General features: G+C 45.4%; 1 protein-coding gene across 4 annotated transcripts in view; it reads left to right on the top strand.

The window, feature by feature from the left end:
• Positions 1-24050, top strand: part of PTPN6 (protein tyrosine phosphatase non-receptor type 6) — a 37729-nt gene extending 13679 nt beyond the window's left edge. For all 4 annotated transcript variants that reach the window (XM_080987149.1, XM_080987148.1, XM_080987150.1 and 1 more), the window contains 12 exons: positions 4418-4634; positions 6332-6448; positions 9825-9938; positions 11712-11808; positions 12767-12837; positions 12929-13078; positions 15112-15243; positions 16848-17002; positions 18062-18129; positions 19399-19550; positions 20528-20616; positions 22043-24050. In XM_080987149.1, coding sequence (XP_080843275.1) covers positions 4418-4634; positions 6332-6448; positions 9825-9938; positions 11712-11808; positions 12767-12837; positions 12929-13078; positions 15112-15243; positions 16848-17002; positions 18062-18129; positions 19399-19550; positions 20528-20616; positions 22043-22157 — 1477 coding nt within the window. In that variant the 3' untranslated portion in view covers positions 22158-24050. The remainder of the gene's footprint in view (positions 1-4417; positions 4635-6331; positions 6449-9824; positions 9939-11711; positions 11809-12766; positions 12838-12928; positions 13079-15111; positions 15244-16847; positions 17003-18061; positions 18130-19398; positions 19551-20527; positions 20617-22042) is intronic.
• The last annotated feature ends 63 nt before the right edge of the window (positions 24051-24113 follow it).

The raw sequence follows: 24113 nt of genomic DNA on the forward strand, positions 1-24113 counted from the left end.
CCTTACAGGGTGGTTGTTAAACTTATTGTGATCATGTCCCCGAAGTTTTTGAACGCCCCAAAGTGCTATTTAAATGCTGAGATGATTTGTTAATGGTTTATTTCAATCACTAATTACAGACCCGTTCCACACCAATTTGTGAAATGAATTTATGGGTCAACACATTTTACGATTTTAGGTATGCCTAATATGCTTACACTTACAGCTCAAAATATATACTGGGTTGCTATGGCACAACTATGTTTTCAAGCATGTGTCATATAAGTACGTGCGTCATGGAGCTTCGTTCCAAATCTGGGTCATCGGGTGTGAAATAATTTTTGTAGAGAAAAGCGGTCTCTGGTCCAGACTGTATAATGCATGTGCTACTAGCAAGCACATGGCAGAATGGCTTTTCATGGGCTGCCTCCCACTGAAGTCCAGTGGTGTAGCATGCATTAGCAGCACCCGGGGCAAGGCAAGGATCACGCTCCCTAACCTCCTTGCGGGTGTCATGGAGGAGGCAATAGGCGAACTTCGCCAGTTGCCCTCTCAGCTTAGCTAGCTCCTGGCAGGAGCAGTGGCTGAAGCTCTTTGGCAGGCTTAGCGATGTCCCAGCAGAACCAGAACTGCAGTTGCAGCAGGCCTAGGAGGAGATCAGTGGAGAGCAGGGTGTGATGCCAAGGGCAGCCCTCCCCCAGCTACCTCTCCTAAGCCGCACTGCACAAGGGCAGGTGCCAAGGGGTCTTGGGCGAGCGGGTAGCTCTCTTCTCTGCTCTCCCTCCTTGGGGTGCCGCCTTGCCCAAGAACACACGCCAGGAGGGAGACCCCAGGGAAGGACTGGCGCAGGCCAGGAAAAGTCTGGGCTCTGGCTGGGGGTGGTTCTGCCCAGGGGCGGGCATCCCTTCACCGGCCACAAGGAGAAGCAGGTGCCACCACAGCCCTGAAGGCCCATGCTGTGTGTGCTTCGGTCTCAGCGAGGGAGCTTGCTGTGGGTTGCGCACAGTATTTTGTGTCCGGGTCCACAGCCCCCCCAGGCTACGCCACTATGAAGATGCCCTGAAACAGCATAAGAGCAACCGAGTAGGCTCACTTATGCCTCCCTTCAAAGCTTTCTTGGCCATAGCTCGGTAGCAGAGCCAGGATTTGACCCCAGGAATCTCCAGTTAGCAGGGCTGAGAATGACCTCTGAATGGCTGAGGTAATGGCTGGCAGTCAATTCTAGGCTTGCCACATTTCAAAAAAGTAAAAACCAGGACACCCCAAAAGTTCTTCTTCTTCTTCTTTTTTTACGAAAATGCAAAAAATAAATAAATGTGATTTTTCAATCCGAGACAAACCGCTGCCTTCTGGAAATTCCCCCCAGCCATCACTTCAGCCTTTGAAATCCCGGTAATGTCCGTTAAAATCTGGATGTATGGCAGCCCTAATTTAGACGAAACTGGACCAATTGAACCATTGGCCTGGCCTGGGTAACTTCCAGGCAACCCAGCATTTATTTTGAGTTTATTTGTTTGTGTCAAGCAATGGCCACCCCACACTTTTTCAGTGCCTTGTCCTGCTGGTTTTCCTGTCGTGCTGCGTTGGTTATTATACGTGTACTGCTTGAAAACATCAGAGCCTGGAGTTTGCTCAGAAACAATTGTGACATGCATAGCTAGCTGAAGGAAAAATCAGTTGGGAACTTAACTCTCCTTTCGTTTTAAACTATGGGTGGAGCTCAGTGTAGGACTACGTGGTTATGCAGGTGGGGAATGAGATCTGCTTGAGCACCAAGACTTTACTACCCCTGTCTGATCCCTGCATCCCTTAAGCGTGCTATGGGTTTTCCCCCAATCCCCCAGGGCAGATTTGGGGGGGCGTGCAGGGGAGGAGGAGGGATGTCTTTTTGCGTGAGAGGACCTTGCTCTGTGCATGTGACAACTCAGCTGAATCCCATCCAGTGCGCCTAATGAGTGTCATGAAACCGCCATATCTTTCGGTTAAAACTGAAATGGAGGCTTCAGGAGAAGTGAATCAGGAATGCTATTTTGGGAAGGTGGCAGCTGTTGCTGTTTCTGTATTTCAAAGCGTAGGAGCACCTGCATTGCAGGGATGGCTAAATCTTTCGGGCTGGGGGCCGCATTGATCCACAGTCAACCCTCTGTAGGCCACCTTTCAAAGTGGGCCTGTTCAAGTATAAAAATGAGGATTTAATTGCGGGGGAAAGAAAACGTTTATTTGGGGAGTGGTTCTCACAAACATTTGGGCTTCACTGAATCACAGTAGGGGGCCAGCAAAACTTTTGGACAAATTAGGGAATCTGAGAAGGCTACCAAAAAAAGTGTCAGAATGGTATACCTGAGGGAATAGTCAGGGGAATTTTTTTTTTTGCAGCTTTCAGACCAAGACACTTTATGCCTGTAGCCGTTTCTGGTCTTTCTCTCTCTCAGCCAGATAGTCCATGGTTGGTTTATCAGACTGCCCTCTGGTCTACTGATACTGTTATTAAATGCCAGCACAATTTATAATAAGATCTCCTTCAGCCGTGTTTTAATTGCAGACAAGAAGGCTAGCTGGTTGATATTAACAAGATCTGAGTCGGGGAGATACTGGGAGGTGGGGGGAATAATATCTCCCAGCTAAGTCCTCCTGGATGCTTGATTCAACACTGGTTGAACCCAGACTTGAGAGCTGTGAAGAATGGTTGCTAAAAATTATCAGAATTGTTTCTAGGCTTTCTGTTAATTTGTGTGCCAATCTGGAGTGTTTATATCTTGTGTTGGACACTTTGAACAGCTGAGGGAATCTGCTGGTGTACCAGTCACTCTCCTGCCCATGACACTGTCAGGGAATATTTCATTTGGTGTTGAGACTCCTGAGTTTATTAAGGGAGAAGCTCAACTTCCGTGTCAAGGCTGCTGTAGCTGCAAGAGCGCCAGACTTCATGGCTGCCATGGCAACTGTGGGGCTGTCCCAATTTGTCATCGGCTCTAGTCATGTTGCAGGACACACTGTCAGTTTGGTTTTCTCTAGCGGGAAGGAGGATGCTCTGAAAGTGGGTTTATTTCGAGTCCCTTGTCATCATCAGATCACTTCCTGTTGAGGCTTAGGCTTGCAGCAACTGTTCCTTTCGGGAAGGGTGAAGGACCTATTACAACAGTCCATTTCTAGAGGCTAGCGGACTCCAATGAATCCCAAATTGCTTATGGGGATTTTCTGATTGGTGTGGCTGTTTCGCATGTCAAATCCCTGGCTATGTTGTATGATGCAGAGATGACCTGAGCAGTTGTCATGGTTGCTCCAAAGTGTTAAAAGGGTGGCACTGTGGTCTAAACCACTGAGCCTCTTGGGCTTGCTGGTCAGATGGTCGGTGTTTCGAATCCCTGTGACAGAGTGAGCTCCCATTGCTCTGTCCCAACTCCTGCCAACCTAGCAGTTCGAAAGCACACCAGTGCAAGTAGATAAATAGATACTGCTGCGGCGGGAAGGTAAACGGCGTTTCTGTGCACTCTGGTTTCTATTCCGGTGTTCCGTTGCGCCAGAAGTAGTTTAGTCATGCTGGCCACATGACCCGGAAAGCTGTCTGTGGACAAATGCCAGCTCCCTTGGCCTGAAAGCGAGATGAGCGCCGCAACCCCAGAGTCACCTTTGACTGGACTTAACACCATCTAGTGATCCTTTACCTTTTTACCTCCAAAGTGTTACCTCTCCCTGTGTATATTACGAAATACATTTTACGCTTCTCCAATATGGGAATGGCAAGTGGTCATGCAACAGGATAATTCTGAAGAACAAGCCTGCACAGCTGCATCACTCCAGCTACCCAAAGTCCAAGGGTGGAGATAGAAAGCAATGCTTTAAAATAGAGTTGCTAACCAACTTCGTTATATAAAAAAACAGCAGGAGATAATGTGCAGAAAGCAGTTGGAACAGTGCTATGTAGATACTCGTTATCATTAACACATTGATAACACCGTCATTGCTAGGTAAATACTCTATCATTATTATCAGTATACCTGAAGGAGCGTCTCCACCCCCATCATTCAGCCCGGACACTGAGGTCCAGCTCCAAGGGCCTTCTTGTGGTTCTCTCACTGTGAGAAGTGAAGCTACAGGGAATCAGGCAGAGGACCTTCTCGGTAGTGGCACCCGCCCTGTGGAACGCCCTCCCATCAGATGTCAAGGAAATAAACAACTATCTGACTTTTAGAAGACATCTGAAGGCAGCCCTGTTTAGGGGAGTTTTTAATGTTTGATGTTTTATTGTGTTTTTGATATTCTATTGGGAGCCGCCCAGAGTGGCTGGGGAAACCCAGCCAGATGGGCGGGGTATAAATCATCATCACCGCCATCCTGCTTTGTCGTATGCTGCTTCTGTTACCCCAGCGATGCTTCAGCCATGCTTACCCTCTTTTTCTGTGGCCTGATTCTGTTTTTCATCCCTCCTTCTCCCCAGGTGGTACCATGGTCATCTTTCTGGCCCAGCTGCCGAGACCTTACTCCAAACTAAGGCTGCTCCATGGACTTTCTTGGTTCGTGAGAGCCTCAGCAAGCCGGGTGACTTTGTGCTGTCTGTCCTTACTGACCAGCCTAAATCTGGGGGTGATGCCACTGGAGCCGCTAGCACCCCCAAAGAACGACTTAAAGTTACTCATGTCAAGGTTATGTGTGAGGTGAGAAACTTGTGGAGAGGTGGCCGAGGGGCGGGGAGACAGAAAACAACCTCTTTCCCATCAGCACACTTAGATGGCATGTTTCTCTTTGTCATGGTTTCAAAATTAAGAGACAACCAGGAATCCAGTGAGCCGAATTTATTAATTAATTTTAATTACTATTTTATTTGTCACATTTGTATGCCTCCCATCTTGGAATTTATGTGAGGACTCCCCCCTCCCCCGCTTATTATATATTCAATTTGTATACCACCCTTCATCCGGGGGCTCTTAGGGCATCCCGCAATATAAATAAAACACATGGAATACATAATAAAAATAAGAACAGAACAAAACCAATAATCCCCCCTCCCAAGGCCTTTGTAGACCAGGGGGTCTCAAGGCAGTTCACAGAATAAAATCAAGATATAAAATCACAAAATACCTAATAAAAATAAAAACAGCAACCCAATACTTCCCTCCACAAAAAAGCAAAACATTTTAAAATCGGATCAACCAAAGGCCTGGTTAAAAAGGAACATTTTCACCTGGCACCTAAAGGTGTATAATGAAGGCACCAGGGGAACCTCCCTGGGGAGAGCATTCCACAAATGGGGAGCCACTGCAGAAAAGGCCTGTTCTCATGTTGCCACCCTCCAAACCTCTCGAGGAGGAGGCACATGAAGAAGGGCCTCATAAGATGATCTCAGGGTCTGGGCAGGTTCATATGAGAAGAGGCGGTCCTTGGGTTATTGCAGTCCTAAGCCATTTAAGGCTTTATAGATCAAAAGCAGCACTTTGAATTGGCCCAGAAACTAATGAGTAGCCAGTGCAGTTGGACCAGGATCGGCGTAATATGCTCAAACCGTCTTGCCCGGGTGAGCAACCTGGCTGTCGAATTCTGCACTTCTCTGCTCAGAAACTCTGTGCAGTAAGTTGAGATGGAGTCACTAGCTCAAGAACAAGCAGCAAGCTTTCTGGCCGGGTAGGGATTTGAACCATCTCCTTCCGATCTAAGGCCAGCAAAGCCATCACACTGTATTAGATCTTCTCACTGCCTTTAAGTGCCTGTTGCTGCAGCTGGTTAAACAACCAAGCTGTGAGGGGAAATAGGATGGGCGTTAGATGAATGGGGCACTAACCACCATGAGGTTCTTCTGTGGAAGCCTTGTTGAAACAAATACGAGTTGCGTAAGAAAACAATACAGGTGCACACACATCCATTTATGGAGGGATGACATTCTGGGTCATTGTGCGTGTTGGTGAAGCACCATAGCTGTCAACTTTTCCCTTTTCTTGCAGGGAATCCTATTCGGAATAAGGGAACTTCCCTTACAAAAAGGGAAACGTTGACATCTATGGTGAAGCACACGTAACCCTGCCTCACCCCATTCCGCCCCAGTCCTTTCCTCTTCCAGTGCAAAACATGGCATGTGCATGCTCCGTCGTATGCGCATCAAACACATGCAAAATGAGAGTTGCCTGTAGTGGTATTTTGAGATCTCCCAATTCATTTCAACAGCAGAAAGTCTTGATCGATTGTGTCTTGTGTTAATTGGTGTAGGCATGTTAAATGTGAGGGTTGTTACTTGCGACTGGTTCTGGTCATAACCTCCCAGAGCACTGGAAATACAACTGATCAGCAAAAAATTATGCACGGGAGAAGCGTGTTGCATATATAAGGGACATGACTAATAATATATTTTTTCCCCCTCCAGAAAGGGAAGTACACAATTGGGGGCACAGAGAGGTTTGGCAGCTTGGCTGACCTGGTGGAGCATTTTAAGAAAACGGGAATTGAAGAGGCATCTGGATCCTATCTGTATTTGAGACAGGTACTGATATAGAGCTGCACAGAGAAGTGTAGACCATGTCTGCTTTACCCATCCCATTTGATTCCCTCTCTTATTTATAACGTTTGTTAGATGTTTCTCTAAAACAACTGGAGCCTAGCTGCCAACTTTTCCCTTTTCTTGCGAGGAATCCTGAAATATACTCGGAGTCCAGAGTGGATTTCATGCTCTTTATTCAGCTCATAGTAGTGAGGAATGGAAGTTCCCCCCAAATATCTGTTTGATATACATTATTTACACAATGGGCCACACGTGATTGGCTATTTCTGGGATTCTCTTGTAGGCCAATCAGGTTGCAGATTCATTTCCACCTGGAGCTGGATTGGGTGGCTCCTGCGGACCAATCATACTGCTGCATTGTTCTAGGACCAATCAGACTGCTTCATTCTGGACCCAATTGTTCTAGGACCAATCAGACTGCTGCATTCTGAATCCTATTGTTCTAGGACCAATCAGACTGCTGCCTTTTGGATCTTATTCAACTCAGTACATAACAAATCCTATTCGGAATAAGGGAATTTCCCTTAAAAAAAGGGAAACGTTGACAGCTATGAACTGGAGGAACACACAATTAATGAGAAAGAATTTAGACAATGTTATTTGTTGGGGACAAACCCAGCATCCTCAAATTAAAAACAAACTTTTTCTATCCCATGTTGTTATGTGATGTGGTGTATGGAAAGTAATATGATGCATGTTTTTTTCTATGTTTTTAAGTCACCTCGGTTATGTGGCTTTTCAGAAAATTGGAACATCTATGGTTTGGGCCTAAACCTTTTTCCTTTAGCTGGAATTTTTTTTGCAAGGGATTGTGATTGCGAAGCAGTTTGGGGAAATACAAGTAAATGGCTTAAATTTCATTCAGTGAGATGGACAGATTTGTGGAAAATTTCTAATGTATTTTTTAAAAAAACTATGAAGTTATTCCTGCAGATGAGGAAGGGAAAAAAGCTGCCACATTTCCACAGCTTTCAAGTATTATTGTTATTTTGTAAGAAGGATAATCAAAATGGCAAACTGGAGTTATCTTAAACACAGATTTTGTTAAAGCCAGCGGCAAGGGGGAAATTATCTAATACATAAGGAAGCGTTGATGGCATTAGATCAGAAAGACTGTAGCTGTATGGAGAAACAGAATAAGGAAGTAGCAAAAGTAGAATATCAGTTTTAACTGTAGATCTGGAAAGTCGAAAGACTGGTCTCTGATTAACTTTAAGAGGCTAATTTTCAGATGGTAGCAACATTTTTACAACATCTGGTGCTGTGTAGGATTTAACAAATAACTGGCATAGGTTCTGGGTACCGTTAATAAAAGAACCTACTCATATGTCTGGTGGACTTGTCCCTGTATAAGAAACAATGGACAATAATTTCATGAATTATGGCCACACATTACAGAATACCTCTGGAGTAAACTCCAAAACTAGTGAACAAATGATGTAGCAACCACATTTAACAAAAGGGGGGGGGGGACACGAGTATTTCAACAATTAAGGGTGAAGATATAGGACATAGCCTTAATGGGGAGAAACACTGTTTTGGGGTTAATGACCAAGAAGTTTCAAAATAAGTCATGAATGCTTATTTATTTTTGGAGAGGTGTTTAACATTTTTAATGTCACTGTAGCAATGGCATAAAATGCTACAGTGACTGTGATAAGATAGTTTAACAAATTGCAACACAATATAAGATACAGTGTATGAATTTATTAGAAATAGTCTATGACCCTTTATTCTTTTATGTGCTTTTCCCTTCAGTTTTTCTCTTACGGATGAATTAAAATATTCATTTTAAAATACAGTTGTACCTTGGAAGTCGAACAGAATCTGTTCCAGAAGTCCTTTCGACTTCCAAAATGTTCGGAAACCAAAGCACGGCTTCTGATTGGCTGCAGCAAGCTCCTGCAGCCAATCAGAAGCTGCAAAAATCCCGTCAGATGTTTGGCTTCCAAAAAACGTTTTGATGGACAGCTTCAAGGCTCCTCCTCTCCCTTTTTCTGGAATCTTATCGTTCAGCCTGACTTGGACTGGAAAGTCCTCAAATGGAGGATACCTTCAAACTACAGTGGTGCCTCGCAAGACGAAATTAATCCGTTCCGCGAGTCTCTTCGTCTTGCGGTTTTTTCGTCTTGTGAAGCACGGCTATTAGCGGCTTAGCGGCTTAGTGGCTATTAACGGCTTAGCGGCTTTGCGGCTTTAAGAAAAAGGAAACAAACACGCAAGAACTCGCAAGACGTTTCGTCTTGCGAAGCAAGCCCATAGGGAAATTCATCTTGTGGAACGACTCAAAAAACGGAAAACTCTTTCGTCTTGCGTGTTTTTCGTCTTGCGAGGCATTCGTCTTGCGAGGTACCACTGTACAGGGCTGCCCTATGTAAAGTGGGGCACAGAGACACCTTGGGATAGCAGGAACTGATTGTAGCTCAGTCAGTAGAGCATGAGACTCTGAATCTCAGGGTTGTGGGTTCGAGCCCCACCTTGGGCAAAATATTCCTGCATGGCAGGGGGTTGGACTAGATGACCCTTGTGGTCCCTTCCAACTCCTGAAATATACCCTGAGTTGCGTAGTGATTTCATGCTCTTTATTGCAGCTCGTAAAACAGTGAGAGTGAAGCCCCCCCCCCCAACCTTAGGCTTTATATACATTCTTTACACAATGGGTTCTGTCTGATTGGCTGATTCTGCTTCCCTCCTGGAGCCTGATTGGGCTGCTACTGCAGGCCAATCAGTTGTTGCATTCTAGGATCCTACCAGCCTATTGTTCTAAGATCCAAGCTCAGTACAGTGGTACCTCGGGTTAAGAACTTAATTCATTCCGGAGGTCCGTTCTTAACCTGAAACTGTTCTTAACCTGACGTCCCACTTTAGCTAAGGGGGCCTCCCACTGCCACCACGTGATTTCTGTTCTCATCCTGAGGCAAAGTTCTTAACCAGGGGTACTATTTCTGGGTTAGCGGAGTCTGTAACCTGAAGCGTCTATAACCCAAGGTATCACTGCACACAACAACTCCCCAATTCTATGATTCTATGTTCCCCTTTTCCCTCAACTGATCATTTTTCTCTCTCCTTGGTGGATGTCTCACCCACCCCGCTATTCCCCCTCCCATCTCATGGGGAAAAGTAGCTGCCAAGCAAAGAGATAAGCAGCCCAGATTCTGGGTTTGTGGGTGGGAGAGCTCTGCTCCTTGACTTTATCTTTTTCTTGTCTCCAGAGAGACCTCTGTTTGTTTCTTATTGTGTATTGCTTTGTAATGATTTGTTGGGTCTCTGGACCGTAATAAAGATTGATGATGATGTTTCTCACATTTCCCCTTCCTTCCTTCTTTCCTTCCTTCCTTCTTTCCTCCCCTCCTGCTAGCCTTTCAACGCCACCCGGGTGAATGCAGCCGACATTGAGGACAGGGTGCAGATGCTCGAAAAGAGAAGCCAAGAGGAAGAAGCTGCCAAAGGAGGTTTCTGGGAGGAGTTCGATGTGAGTGGCGAACTGTGGGGCTTCCTCTTCCTCGTGATGCGTTATGGAGTCTGGAACTCCCTACTCCTGTCCTGGTTCTTGGCTTATCCCCACCTCAACTGGGGGTGGTGTACTGACGCATTCACAATACTTTATTGTTTCGACCGCTAGCATTTTTAGAATGCATTCATTTATAAAGTCATTTGCATCCTGACATATCCTAAGAAAAATTAGAGCAGTTTACAATAATATATCTGTATAATAAAAACATAGAAAAGAATTAAAATCGGAGGGCAGCAACTAACTGTGATGGAGAGATGTTTTCTCAATTGCCTGCAAAAGTGGACTAGAAAAGTTTTTGGCAGGAGTTTAAAGGATAAAGCAGAAGACACTCAGTGAAACTCTTAACGGCAGAGCATTGCATAGGTAAAGGTAAAGGGACCCCTGACCATTAGGTCCAGTCATGATCGACTCTGGGGTTGCGGCGCTCATCTTGCTTTATTGGCCGAGGGAGCCGGCATACAGCTTCCGGGTCATGTGGCCAGCATGACTAAGCCGCTTCTGGCGAACCAGAGCAGCGCACGGAAACGCCGTTTACCTTCCCGCCAGAGTGGTACCTATTTATCTACTTGCACATGATGTGCTTTTGAACTGCTAGGTTGGCAGGAGCAGGGACTGAGCAATGGGAGCTCACCCCATCGTGGGGATTCAAACCACCGACCTTCTGATTGGCAAGCCCTAGGCTCTGCGTTTAACCCACAGCGCCACCCGCGTCCCTCCAGAGCATTGCATAGGACTAGGCCAATGACATTAAAGTCTATTTTGTGTTGATTAGGTCTGGACAATATATGGTTTTCAACTTTGTGATCTATCACCAGCTAAACATTACAATATACTGATTTATCACAATGTCTGAAATAAGGATAGAGCTATGTACAGGCACTGGCTGGCTTCACAGTTTTCCCCACATTGTGATTTTTGCATAGCACGTGCACACACACACACACACACACACACACACACAGACTGAGTTGCAATACATTGTCAGGTCAAAAATTATATATAAAAAAACCAATTTCATGATATAGACTTGAAATTGGTTTTGGACGATATATCGCCCAGCCCTAGCACACATTATGTAACCGATATCACAGTATGGACTTCAAACTGGTTTGGGACGATATATTGATATACAGAGGTACCTCATTTTGAGTCCGCCTCGTCGAGCGTTCATTTTGTCGAACGTTTGCGGTAAACCCGGAAGTACCAGAATGGGTTACTTCCGGGTTTGCTGCTCACGCATGTGCAGAAGCGCTAAATTGCGCTTTGCGCATGCGCAGAAGTGGCACTTTGTTGTGCGTCCTTTTCGTCTAGTGTCTGGGGATCCCAGACTCAAAACGAGGTACCACTGTATTGTCCAGCCCTAGTGTTGATGTCAAGTGAGCCTTGCCAACTTGGAAGACAACCAACGACAGTGCTGGAGATTATCTCCCATGTCACCGATGTGTATGGCACATCACACCTGCCCCAAAAGACTTATTATTTAAATTTTGATGCAAGAGAGGGAGGTGTGGGTGAGGGTGAACATGGATGCTTCCTCATGCTTGAGAGATGCTTCCTGCTGGTCACTTCTTTTTTCCTGAGGGAGGTTGCCTGTGCCTCCTGCCTCCAATCCACAGGCAAGCGCTAACAGCACCTCTCAGCAACCCCACAGACAAGCTGTACCCATGAATCCCAGTTTTTAAGCCATGCTTGCCCTTATTAAACACTCCTCCATGCCTCTTCCCCTTTCAGAGCTTGCAGAAACAAGAGACGAAGAACTTGTATGAACGGCATGAGGGCCAAAGACCAGAAAACAAGGGCAAGAATCGCTATAAGAACATTTTGCCATGTGAGTCTGGAGTTCCACCTATCATCTTGACCCAGCAGCTGGGCCTACACAGGCCACAGACTCAGATGGCAGAGGAGTCTGAGGCAGTGTTTTTTGTCAGCCAGAACTCAGTTCCGGCACTTCTCAGGTGGGCTCCATTGCCATTCTAGGTGAATGAGGGAGGTGTTCATGGTGAGTTCTGGCCCCTCTTTTTCTAGAAAAATAGCACTGGTCACAGGTAGTGTCGGATTTACGTATAAGCTAAACAAGCTATAGCTTAGGACTCACTCTTTTGGGGGGCTCCAAAATATTTAAAGGGGGAAAAACTGGATGTACATTTCCAAAATATAAGATAAAAAAACAAATAAAATAAAACCTACATACAGCAACAGTGTTTTGTGTTGTGTAGGTCCATAAATTACCTAATAATAATAATAATAATAATAATAATATTTCTTTATACCCCGCCCTTCCCGGTTCAGAAAACCGGGCTCAGGGCGGCTAACAATAAATTTAAAACACTTAATTGTAAAAGCAGCATAAAATACAGTATAAAAACATGAATAACAAGAAAATTCAAAGTTCAGAAATCAATTTGGGGGAAATCCATCTAATAAGCATTAGATAGTCACCAGGGCTAGCTGGCTGAATTAGTCCTACTTGGGCCAGCGAGGAGGCCAGGGGAGAATTAGCTGTGGGGTCTCAGAGTGGGTAATCTTCATAAAAGGGGAGGGGGAGGGAAGAGCATATATTCAACACAAGAAACAGCGGCAATTTGTTGTTGACAAAGGGCAGCTGGACATATAAAGGGCCCCATTACCTTCAGTAACTTAGGGCCTCGTCAAACCTAAATCCAGCCCCGGTCACAGGCTGCTACCTCTGTTTGTGCCTTGAGCCCTGTAGAGAGTGGATTGCAAAAGCCCCTGTTGCATAGGGCATTCCTCAAGAGACATACTAACTGTGCTGCCTCCTCTTTTAGTTGACCACTCTCGAGTCATCCTCCAAGACAGAGATCCTGGGTCAGATTATATAAATGCCAACTACATCAAGGTGAGGAGCTGAGTCATGTCTTCCAGAAAGAAGGGTGGTGGTGGATTTTCGCTCCAGGCCCTTTATATTTTACCTGTTTGCTCACTTGCAGAACAAGCTATTCAGCCCCGAGGAATGCAGCAAAACTTACATTGCCAGCCAAGGTTGCTTGGATGCCACCACCAACGATTTCTGGCAGATGGTGTGGCAAGAAAACTCACGGATCATTGTGATGACCACGCGAGAAGTGGAGAAAGGAAGGGTAAGGAGGGGCGGGGGGGGGGACATTCCTCTCCACCCATTCCTCCACCTTCTCAGCATACATTACATCTTTCTTGCTTGTTCTTCATCTCCTCCAGAACTGTGAGAAACTCCCTTGGAAGATTTCTAGGGCTGAAGGTGCTGCCAAACATTCCAGACAAATGATGCACAACAGCCAATTTCTTTGCTACAAAGCTCAGTTCCAGCGGAGAACTGCTTCACCTTTTCATGTTAACCCTTCCCTTCCTACCACTTTGCTGACCTGTCGGGTTTCTCGCCCTGATCTGACCACAGTGATCCATGCAACGGTCACCTCCAGGCTTGATTATCGTAACTCGCTCTACGCGGGGCTGCCCTTGAAGCTGACCCAGAAACTCCAGCGGGTGCACAATGCCACGGCGAGGTTCCTTACAGGGTCCTTGCCATGGGATCACATTCATCCAGTGCTTTACCAACTGCACTGGCTCCCAATGGAGTACGGGGTCAGGTTTAAGGTGCTGGTTTTGACCTTTAAAGCCCTAGGACCCTCGTACCTACGGGACCGCCTCTCCTGGTATGCCCTGCAGAGGACCTTAAGGTCCACAAATGACAACATTTTGGAGGTCCCAAGTTGCAAGGTGGTTAGATTGATCCCAACGAGGGCCAGGGCCTTTTCAGTACTGGCCCCAACTTGGTGGAAAGCTCTGTCACAAGAGACTAGGGCCCTGCGAGACTTGACATCTTTCTGCAGGGCCTGCAAGACAGAGCTGTTCTGCCTGGCCTTTGGCTTGGACTCAGTCTGACCCTTATGTTTCCCTCCCCTTATGGTTTGATCTATGGGCTACTTTTAAAATGAGGCTGCATTTTAAATTGCATTTTAACCTGTATTTTAAATTGATTTTTTTCCTTCCTATTATGTTTTTACTGTAATTTTACTGGAGTTAGCCTCCCTGAGCCCGGCTCTGGCCGGGGAGGGTGGAGTATAAATAAATTTATTATTATTATTATTATTATTATTATTATTATTATTCACATGCACAAGGTGGGAAAGTGGATGCTGGGGGGGACAGGGGGCTTTTCAGTGGGGGGGGGGGAATCAGGACTGTGGAAAGATACAAACCAAGAGCCAAGAGAATGATGCAGTGGTCAGATGATGTAGGCCTTTTTGATGGTGGTCCCTTATTTGCGAAATGCCATTCCTGGTGCCGTGTGCTTGTCTCCCTCATTATTTACTTCTGGGGGGGGGGGTAAATTTATTTATTTATTTATTTATTTGGGGGGGGTAAATAAATAAATAAACACCCAGACTTTGGATGCCTGAAAGTTCACTGTTTCTGGCAACCCTGAGGTCACTGGTTTTTAGGATGTTTTTAGAATGCTCCTTTGGGGTAAAGGGCAGGATATTAATTAATTAATTACATAAAATCCCCATCAGCCCCAGCCAGGATAGCCAATAGCCTGAGGTGACAGAAGTTATAGTCAGTAATATTTGGATGGGACCACATTGACTATCCCTGATTTAAGGACTTCCTTCCTGTCTCCCTGCTGCTCCTCCAAATCACTCTGGTAAAGGAGTAGTCAAATTGTTTTTTAATTACCCATGTGCTGTTTGCATGTAAGGTGTTATTGAACTCTCACCATCCTCAGGTGGTTATTGTGGTAGATTTCCTTCCAAGTTTTGCTTTAGATGAAGAGGACAAGCTGTGATCTTCTCCCCACTTTCTTTCTTTTCTGGGCGGAGGCATTTAATCTTTATTGATTTTTTTAGTATACATCACAATTATCATTTCCCATCAGAGATGTACAAAAGGAGAAGAAAAAATGCTTGAATGCTGAAAATAAAATAAAATTATATAGTAAAGTATTAAGACTTCCCTCCACCCAAGCGTGGGTTCTTTACAATTCTATATTAACTTCTATATTAATAAGTAATATTAATTACTTATCCAATATATCCGTAAGTTATGTCACCTTGCAGGAGTCATTCAAGGCCTGCCAAAGATTCCAGTTGTTCCCACTGGCACCCATCAAAACCTGCTTTCTGTTTCCTAACAGAACAAATGTGTCCCTTACTGGCCAGAGGTGGGCAGCAGCAAAGAGTATGGGCCGTACATTGTGGAAAACATTGGAGAACACGATGCCTTAGAATATAAACTCCGACAGCTCTGCCTTTCATCAGTCCACAATGTGAGTACACCAAGCCTGGAGAACATTCAATGGCTGCTATTATTGCTACTAGGGCTGTCTTTAGCATATGTGCCGCCGGGGTACAAAGATCCATCCAGCGCCCCCAAATTTAGTTTAGGTGCCCCCAAATTAACTTCCATTGAGCTTTTTTTGGGAGGGGGGAAGCCAAAGTTGTTGACCTTTTTTGGGGGGCGAGTATCAGAGCGATGGAGGAGGGGGGCGGAGGAGACTTTTGCTCCACTGCTTTTCACTGCTGCCGATTGAGAGGGACTGGTATACAGTAGGTATACATTTGGCTCCCCCCAGAATTCAGCGCCCGGGTGCCACGCACCCCTTGTACACCTGGGTAAAGATGGCCCTGATCGCTACAAATATTGCTGAAAATAAGGACCTGCAGGGAAAAATATCCCAGCATTTTGCCCAACACCTGAATGTTTGCTATTCCATCTCCATCTCTGGCACACAATCTACTCATACTTTTAATATTTTAAAAGTATATAAAATTTGTAAAGTATATTAAAATTTGCAAAGTTATTTTTTCTTTGTGAAAAATTAATAAATAAGTTTTTTTAAAAAAACAAAACACGAAAACACTGGGGTGCTGCAGTTTGGCTGTGATGCCAGCTGCATCCTCTGTAATAACAGAGCACATGAATCATATATATTCTACGAAAACAATTGCTAGTCCCCTGAAATGTCTGCTGCTGGTTCTGCGTTTCCTCTTTCTTCCTCCCCACCCCACCCCACAATGCCTCTGTGGGCAGCTTCATTTGCTTTTCTCTGAGTGACTCCAGAGGTTCAGATTTCTATTCTTACCATTTTTGTCTGAAGACCTTCGTGAATCTGGGACCTCAAGGCCTGTGCAACACTGACGCTGTTACTAATCGGCTCCGGGACAATTACTGTGGTACCTCGGGTTAAGTACTTAATTCGTTCCGGAGGTCTGTTCTTAACCTGAAACTGCTCTTAACCTGGAGCACCACTTTAGCTAATGGGGCTTCCTGCTGCTGCCGTGCCGCCAGAGCACGATTTCTGTTCTCATCCTGAAGCAAAGTTCTTAACCTGAAGCACTATTTCTAGGTTAGTGGAGTCTGTAACCTGAAGCGTATGTAACCTGAAGCGTATGTAACCTGAGGTACCACTGTACAGCAGACAGACAAAATGCATCTTGACACGTGAAGCTCCTCTGATAGCCAATATGTGGAGACAGCAGGAATCTGCTTGAGCCCACCAGGATCTTCAGATGGCCTTCAGTTGGGGGGTGTGGCATAAGAGATGGGTTGCATCCAGTCTAAAGTTCTCCTCTTGAAATAACAGCCTCCTATGGGGCTTGTGCAGGAGAACTTCCTTGCGGACTGTCCCTCAGGGGTCAGATTTGTCTGCCTCCCCTCTCTGGAGACAGTCATCAAAGCCTCTGAGAGACAGAGAGAGAGCTGGGCTGATCTCATTCCTCCAGGCATCAGGCCTGAGAGTTTGGAGAGCGTTGGGTTGCTTTCTCTGACTGTAAGCGTGATGAGAGAGAGCAAGCCGGTGGGTTGAGGGATAGACAAAGGAGTTGCAGGCATGAACCCACACGAGGGTGTGATGTTGTTGCCCCCTGCCAGAGTGAGGCTGTGCGAGACATCTGGCATTACCAGTACCTGAGCTGGCCGGACCATGGAGTGCCCAGTGAGCCTGGAGGAGTTCTGGGCTTCCTTGACCAAGTCAATCAGAAGCAGGAGAGCATCCCTGGAGCTGGACCCATAATAGTTCATTGCAGGTGAGTGAGTTGGCACCATTGTTAATTCACTGCTAGATATGCAGCAAACAGGAATCTATTCTCTAACGATCAGTAAAATAAACTGGGAAAATATCACAGTGCCGGTTTATAAACCAGCGATAAATTTTGGCAACCGCTCATAAGTCTTAATAGGTACATTCCACTAGAAGTGCTGATCACTGCTATTTTATTTTTTATTTGGACTAACTTTTTATTGGGCTTTATAATAGGAATAATAAATAATACAAATAAACAGACCAAGTCCTCTCATGCCATTTGTATATCACAAAAACAGTGTAAAAAATTCGCAGTAATATCTGCAACATTTGGTTCATTATTAGTGGTCAATGTATAAGTTCTTGGTTCATGAACTTGGCTTAAACAAAAACAAATATGAAACAGGATAGAAGAAAATTAACAGATAACGTTCAACATTGATTCGCCTAATCAGGAGCCCTTGTGGTTGATGTGCTTAGATTAAGTATGAGTAATCGTCACTTTTCCTGTTGCGTTACCAATGAAACAAACTGTTGGTATATTAATGAACATGGGAGGGGGTTCAAAGCGAATATAAAAATCTATGTTTAAATTTAGATCAACCAGATTGAGCCTAATTCTGATGGGGGAGGGATTTTTCATTTTCTGGAATACTGCCATATGCTATGAAATTAAACCACACTGGGGTCAAGCCATCTTCTTTGATCTACCCACATGTCAACTGTAGTTTATTTGTTAATCTCTCAAGCAGGGATGTTTACGTAAAATATTTTTTCCGAAAGGACAAGGCAGATTCACGGAGGGCGGTGGATCTATCAGCAACCACTAGCCATAAGAGCTAAGTGAAACCTCCCTATATAGAAGCAATAGATACCTAAGTATACTGGATGCTGGGGGCACAAAGGCAACCTGGGAAGGGAAATGCAGATGTCCAGAGACTGCTGCTCTAACCACAGTCTTGGACTAACTGCAGCTTGGTAGGTTCTAGCAAGGGAAGCCTTGTGTTTTATGCATGTAGAACATACTGCCGCATGTCTCCCTAATCTCCATCTCTCCCTACAGTGCTGGGATTGGTCGCACCGGGACCATCATAGTCATCGATATGATTGTGGATTTGATCTCCATAAAAGGTTAGGTCACTTCTTGTTTTGAATCCTGGTGGCCACTCTATTCCTTGGTCCCTCTTTCCTGCTGGCCAAGGTTAAGCCCCTTGCCTTCCTGGTCACATAGATGGGAAAACGAGAAGAGCCAAAGCCTGTCCCGTAAATGACACAGGACTTCCCATCCCCTGTTTGCCCTCTTGAGACGCAAGGGTGAATTAAAACCCAGTACAAATTACATTATAACCATGAACCAAAACCAATAATCAATAGCAAAGTAACATTGTAGCAGCACAGCAGGAGCGGGTGGGGGGAAGCCTGGGTAAAGATGTGCATCTTCTTCTTGTTGTTATTTTGTATTCTTTATTGAAAAGTAAAAAAGTACAACATTACAAGTGCACAGAGTAAAATAAGACTCAAAGAAGAAGAAGAAACAAGAAATAGCACCCATGTAGAAAACAGAACAGAACAACAACAAAAAAGATACTGTATACATTACAAAAAAAGGGGGGAATTGTTATTTTAGTTACCCAAATATTGTTAAATTTGTCCATGGCAAGTCTACGTTTGTACACAACTTGTTCATGTGTAGCGAGTTTGTACATATCTTCAGTCGTTAAAGGGATCCTCATCTTTATTTTTCCGGTTCATCAATACCTGTCTTTTTGCCGTACAAAGGCTGCGGGGAGTCAATTTATATTGTCCCTTTCTTAGATTCCATGTGTTGGGTATATAACTCAAAAGGACATTCTCCTCTGCAAATTTAAGATTGTTCCGTACAGTCATGTCGACCGTCTCTATGACCTTCTGCCAGAAAATTTTTCAATGTAGGACATTGTACAAACATTTGTACATCAGGGAAGCATTGTCCCACCTCCAGCAGCTAGATGTCTTCGATAGTTGCATCTCGACCATTCATGGATGAGCATTGAGCTCAGTGGGAGACTTGAGCACATGTCTAAAGCTGCTGCCAGCTCTTGTTTTATATTTCATAACTTATATGTTGCTCTTAGTGCCGTGTGCAAGGAAAAATAAAGACAGCAATCCCATGCCTGCTTACTTGGGAGCAAGCCCTGTTTTATTCAGTGCCACTTGCTTACGATCGGCCTGTAAGTCTTGAACGACTTCTTCCCCCGTTTATTTATTACACTGTAGAATCAAAGTTGGAAGGGATTCTGAGGATCATCTAGTCCAGCCCCAAGCGGGGATTGAACCTTCAACCTTGGTGCTAGCAGCACCACGCTCTAACCAACTGAGCTATCCACATTCTGCCTCCCCCCCCCTTTTTCTTCCTTCCAGGGTTTGACTGTGATATCGACATCCCAAAGGCCATTCAGATGGTTCGCTCCCAGCGCTCAGGCATGGTGCAGACCGAAGCACAGTACAAGTTCATCTACATGGCTATCTGCCAGTTCATAGAGACCACTAAGAAGAAGCTGGATGTTATGCAGGTATGGGACTGGCATGCGGTGGTCACTATCATTAGCATCTTCTCCTTTACGGAAGATGCCCCACGTCCTCAAGGAGATCGTAGTTGGGACGCGGGTGGAGCTGTGGTCTAAACCACTGAGCTTCTTGGGCTTGCCAATCAGAAGGTCAGCAGTTCGAATTCCCACAACGGAGTGAGCTCCCGTTGCTCTGTCCCAGCTCCTGCCAACCTAGCAGTTCAAAAGCACGCCAGAGCAAGTAGATAAATAGGTACCGCTCCGGCGGGAAGGTAAACGGCGTTTCCGTGCGCTCTGGTTTCCGTCACGGTGTTCCGTTGTGCCAGAAGCAGTTTAGTCATGCTGGCCACATAACCCGGAAAGCTGTCTGTTGGCAAACGCCAGCTCCCTAGGCCTGAAAGCGAGATGAGCACCGCAACTCCATAGTCACCTTTGACTGGACTTAACCATCCAGGAGTCCTTTACCTTTACCTTTTACCTAGCTGGGTGACACACCTCTTCTGGCAATGTTGCTGGGGACAGACATTTAGATTCTAGCACCTTGTATAATTAGGCATTGCAAAGTGTACCCCAGGTATCTGTGTGCATGTGTGTGTGTGCATGCACAATCTCTGCGTGACCCCAAAGCAGCCAGCTATACACTTGCTAGGAATGGCATGGCCATTTTGGTCTGCATTTGACTCAGTCGTATGCCCTCCAATGCCCTGGCCCAGAGTTACAGCAAGAAGAGAAGGATTTCCCCCAGAGATAGCAGGTCAGGCAGTGTGGGGAGGAGAAAGGGGGAATGGCTTTCTACTTCTGCTCCCTCCCCCCTTGGTTGCACCGGCAGCTTTGCCTCTTACCTTCTCCTTCCTGACTAAATGGGGCCCCTCACTGTGCGAGGAAACACTGCATTGCCCAAAGGACCACAGCGCCACTGTGCTCCATGCCATAAATCCCCTTATATAGAGATTTATACATATATTTCTCTCTCTCTGCTGCAGACTACGAAAGGAAAACCAAGCGAATCTGAATATGGGAATATAACCTACCCACCTGCACAGAAGATAAAGGCTTCACGAAAATCCTCTAAGTAAGAATGCAAGCATGGCAGCCGTTAGAGCATCTCTCCCGGTTGTAACTATCTCACGGTGTAGATAAATAGAACATCGACGAAGGCAACCTGTAATGTTTTTGGAGTGATGGTGCTTTAGGAATGACATTCCTGTCCTCTCTCCAAACACACTTAACATGGTTCTCCCTTTGGGCGGCTCAAAAACGTGCACAAAATCCGGCTCTGAAGTCTGCCCCCTCCCCCCAGCATCGCTCAGTTTAAGAGGGACTCAAGGGAATGGCAGGTGTCCTGTTGGTTGGTATATGTGTGACACACAATCAGCACCCCTCTGGATCCACAGAACACTTTAGCAACCATTTTCAAAACATTTCTCTGTTTATGTTATTCATTTAGCTACTGAAATGGTAGCCTCCTGTTTATGTGAGCTGTGTAAAAAAAAGTGGGAAAAATATGAAAGAGACCACTTCAGGAGCGCCAAATTGGCCCAGCGAATGTGGGTGCCCAGGGCTTTGGGTTCCGTGCAGTGTGCATGGCCCTGGCAACAAAATTTGTGGGTTGCACGACCCCTTCATGGGGAATTTTTGTGGAGTTGGCACCTATGGCCCACTTGAAGCTTGAGCGCTTGGGGGCAAGAGTAAGGATTAGCCCATTTTCACAGCACGTAAAGCAAATTGCTGATTCAGGTGCTGACTCAGCAGTATGTGTGCCAGCACCAAGCTGCAAAGCCGAGTTCACGCAACAACCTGCTGTGATAGCATCATCATCATCATCATCATCATTATTACAACTACAATTTATATACCACCCTTTATCAAAAGGTCCCAGGGCAGCGTACATGTTATGGAGCATAATAAAAAAAAGCATAATGCAAAGCACAATCATAGACAGCATAATGATAAAATAATCATAGTAACAGTCCCTCACCCACCATGTCATCTTTCAGATGGGTCCAAGGGGACATGGCATGATGTGATGGACAATTTCAATGATCAGTTTCTGCTGTTTTCACTAGGGTTTTTTTTTTGCCATATATTTCCCTCATACAGTCATACCTCGGGTTACAGACTCTTCAGGTTGTGTTTTTTTGGGTTACGGACCCGCCTAAACCCGGAAGTACCAGAACGGGTTACTTCTGGGTTTTGGGGGTTGCGCATGCACAGAAGCGCTAAATCGCAACCTGTGCATGTGCAGATGAACTGCTGCGGGTTGTGAACACTGTGGGTTGCGAACATGCTTCCCGCACGGATCACATTTGCAACCCGAGCGTCCACTGTATTTTAAGAGATGGCAGCATATAAAACAACACAAGGCCATGGCTTGGCCTTACAGCTTAGCCACCCCCATCTTCCAGTCAGTACTTCCTCCCTCCCTCCCTTTATTCAAGGTTCCGTTAGCGTTAAGAGCGCTCATTCTGCTTTCTGTTCTTCCCTTTCTCCTTTCACAGGCAGAAGGATGAAGCAACCCTGTATGAGAATTTAGGCAAAAAAGAGGAAAAGGGGCAAAAGCAGTGGCCTTCAGGGAAGGAGAAGAAACCAAAGGGCTCCCTGAAGAAAAAATAATGCCATAGATAATCTCCCACCTGCCTGGCTCCATTCACAGCAGACACAAATTGTCTATTCCCCCCCACACCCCTGCTGAGAACTTCCTCCAAAAGGTTTACTGAGCTACGGAGGGTTAGCCCAAGAGATTTAGGTGCCTGAAGTGGGAAATCCAGATGGCACCTTTCCATTCGCCTCCTACTAATGAACGCAATTCTTCCTGCTTCTCCTATGACCCAACATACTAATCCCATACACCTCTTGGACTCCCCAGTGCACTTGCAAATTCATTCGGCTCTCCAGGCTTCACCCTATCTAAAAGACAGTTTTTGAATGCTTGAAACATGCCCCAACCACCATTAAAGTCCAAACCGTAACAATTATTGGGGGAGGGCTGTAGGTCAGCGGTAAGACACCTGCTTTGCATGCAGAAGACCCCAAATTTAATCCCTGGCATCTCCCGATGGGGCTGGAAGAGACCCCTCTCTGAATTCCTGGAGACCAGCTTCCAGCCAGTGTTGACAATTCTGAGCTTGGATGAAGAGCCAGATTAAGACCTTTAGAGGCCCCAAGCACTTAAAAAATTTGGTGCCTACACACACACACACACACACACACACACACACACACACTATTAAAAAATTTGTTTAGAACTGAAACAAAACCTACAGTAAGATGGAAAATAATGCTTGTTTCTGTACACTTCCACTTTATTTATATTTTGGGGGGAAATCTCCTACCTTTTCTAATTGCAAAGCCTTTGGTCAGATCCTCAAAACCAATATTACACAACAGATCTGTTCGATACTTCGTAGAGATAAGGTATCCAGCTTGCCTTGTTGCATAGTTGTTCAGTTGCGATTTTTAGCTGAAAAAATGAATGCTCCGCTGAGCAATTTGTGTGCATTGAAGTTAAAAATTTGGCAATGGAAAATTTCCCTTCCCTTGATGCCCTAAGCATGGGATTATTTGGCTTAATGGTGAGCCAAGCCCTGGCTAGATGGGCAATGGTCTGCTGATCCTGAGCTTTCCAGTGTTGCCATGACGCTAAAATAAGATTCCAAGCACAGGTCCTTATGAGACTGCCTAATTTCTACAGGGGAGCCCTTCAAAACCACTGTCCTAGATCACCACTCTGTTCTGTGATGTGTTGGCTGGTTTTGTTGCCATTCTACGCAGCAGTCATAAGGATTAATGCAAAAGTGCCATGGATTGATGTTCTTTGAGCTCCGCCTAGCACAGAATCTGTGCTTTTTGCTGTGCCATCTACCACTGCAAGTTTTGATTTGATGATGGGTTTCTTTCCAGGACAGAGCAGTGGGTGGGACTCCATATAAAAGCATGCAAATTCACAAGGATCGGTTTTAATTCAGCCGGATCTCACTTTTATCTAGACCCCTTGGGAGAGCAAGTGTCGGGGGGGGGGGGAGACTTTCTTTGTCTGGGGGAAGAGAAGCAACAAAAATAGGTTATTCCCATGGGCCCAGAAAACACAGCTGGGTGTCCCACTGAATGCACTTCGGAGTAGATAGGTATACAATTGCACTGGTGGAAGGCTAGAACTCCTGCCATTTCCCCCTTAGTCTTGAGATCTTGAATCTTCTTTTTATCATGACCTCTAGCCTAGGCTATTCCATACAGCAAGCCCCGTCAGGCTGAGAAGCAGAATAAAGTGCCCTTGGGATCAACGTTGCTTCTGTAACTTCACTTTTTGGTTCCCTGTCTTTCTCTCCACTGCTCAAATGCTTCACCTAATTGGTCAAAGCCATCCTTGCCTTGTGCAACCTCCAGCTCAAATGCCAACCTCTGCTTAGCCACTGAACCTTACCTCTGTGCTGTGTGTAAATAATGGATAATTTTCTAATCCAGTGGATTGGTTTTCTTGACTTGTAAATAAACCAGATTTTTGTTTGATTTGCATGAAGACTTTTTTTTTTTTAAATCGTTAAGAGTTCCATACTGAACTTGCAGGAGAGT

The sequence above is a fragment of the Podarcis pityusensis genome, assembly GCF_964106645.2.
Source record: "Podarcis pityusensis genome assembly, chromosome: 17".
Taxonomy (NCBI): domain Eukaryota; kingdom Metazoa; phylum Chordata; class Lepidosauria; order Squamata; family Lacertidae; genus Podarcis; species Podarcis pityusensis.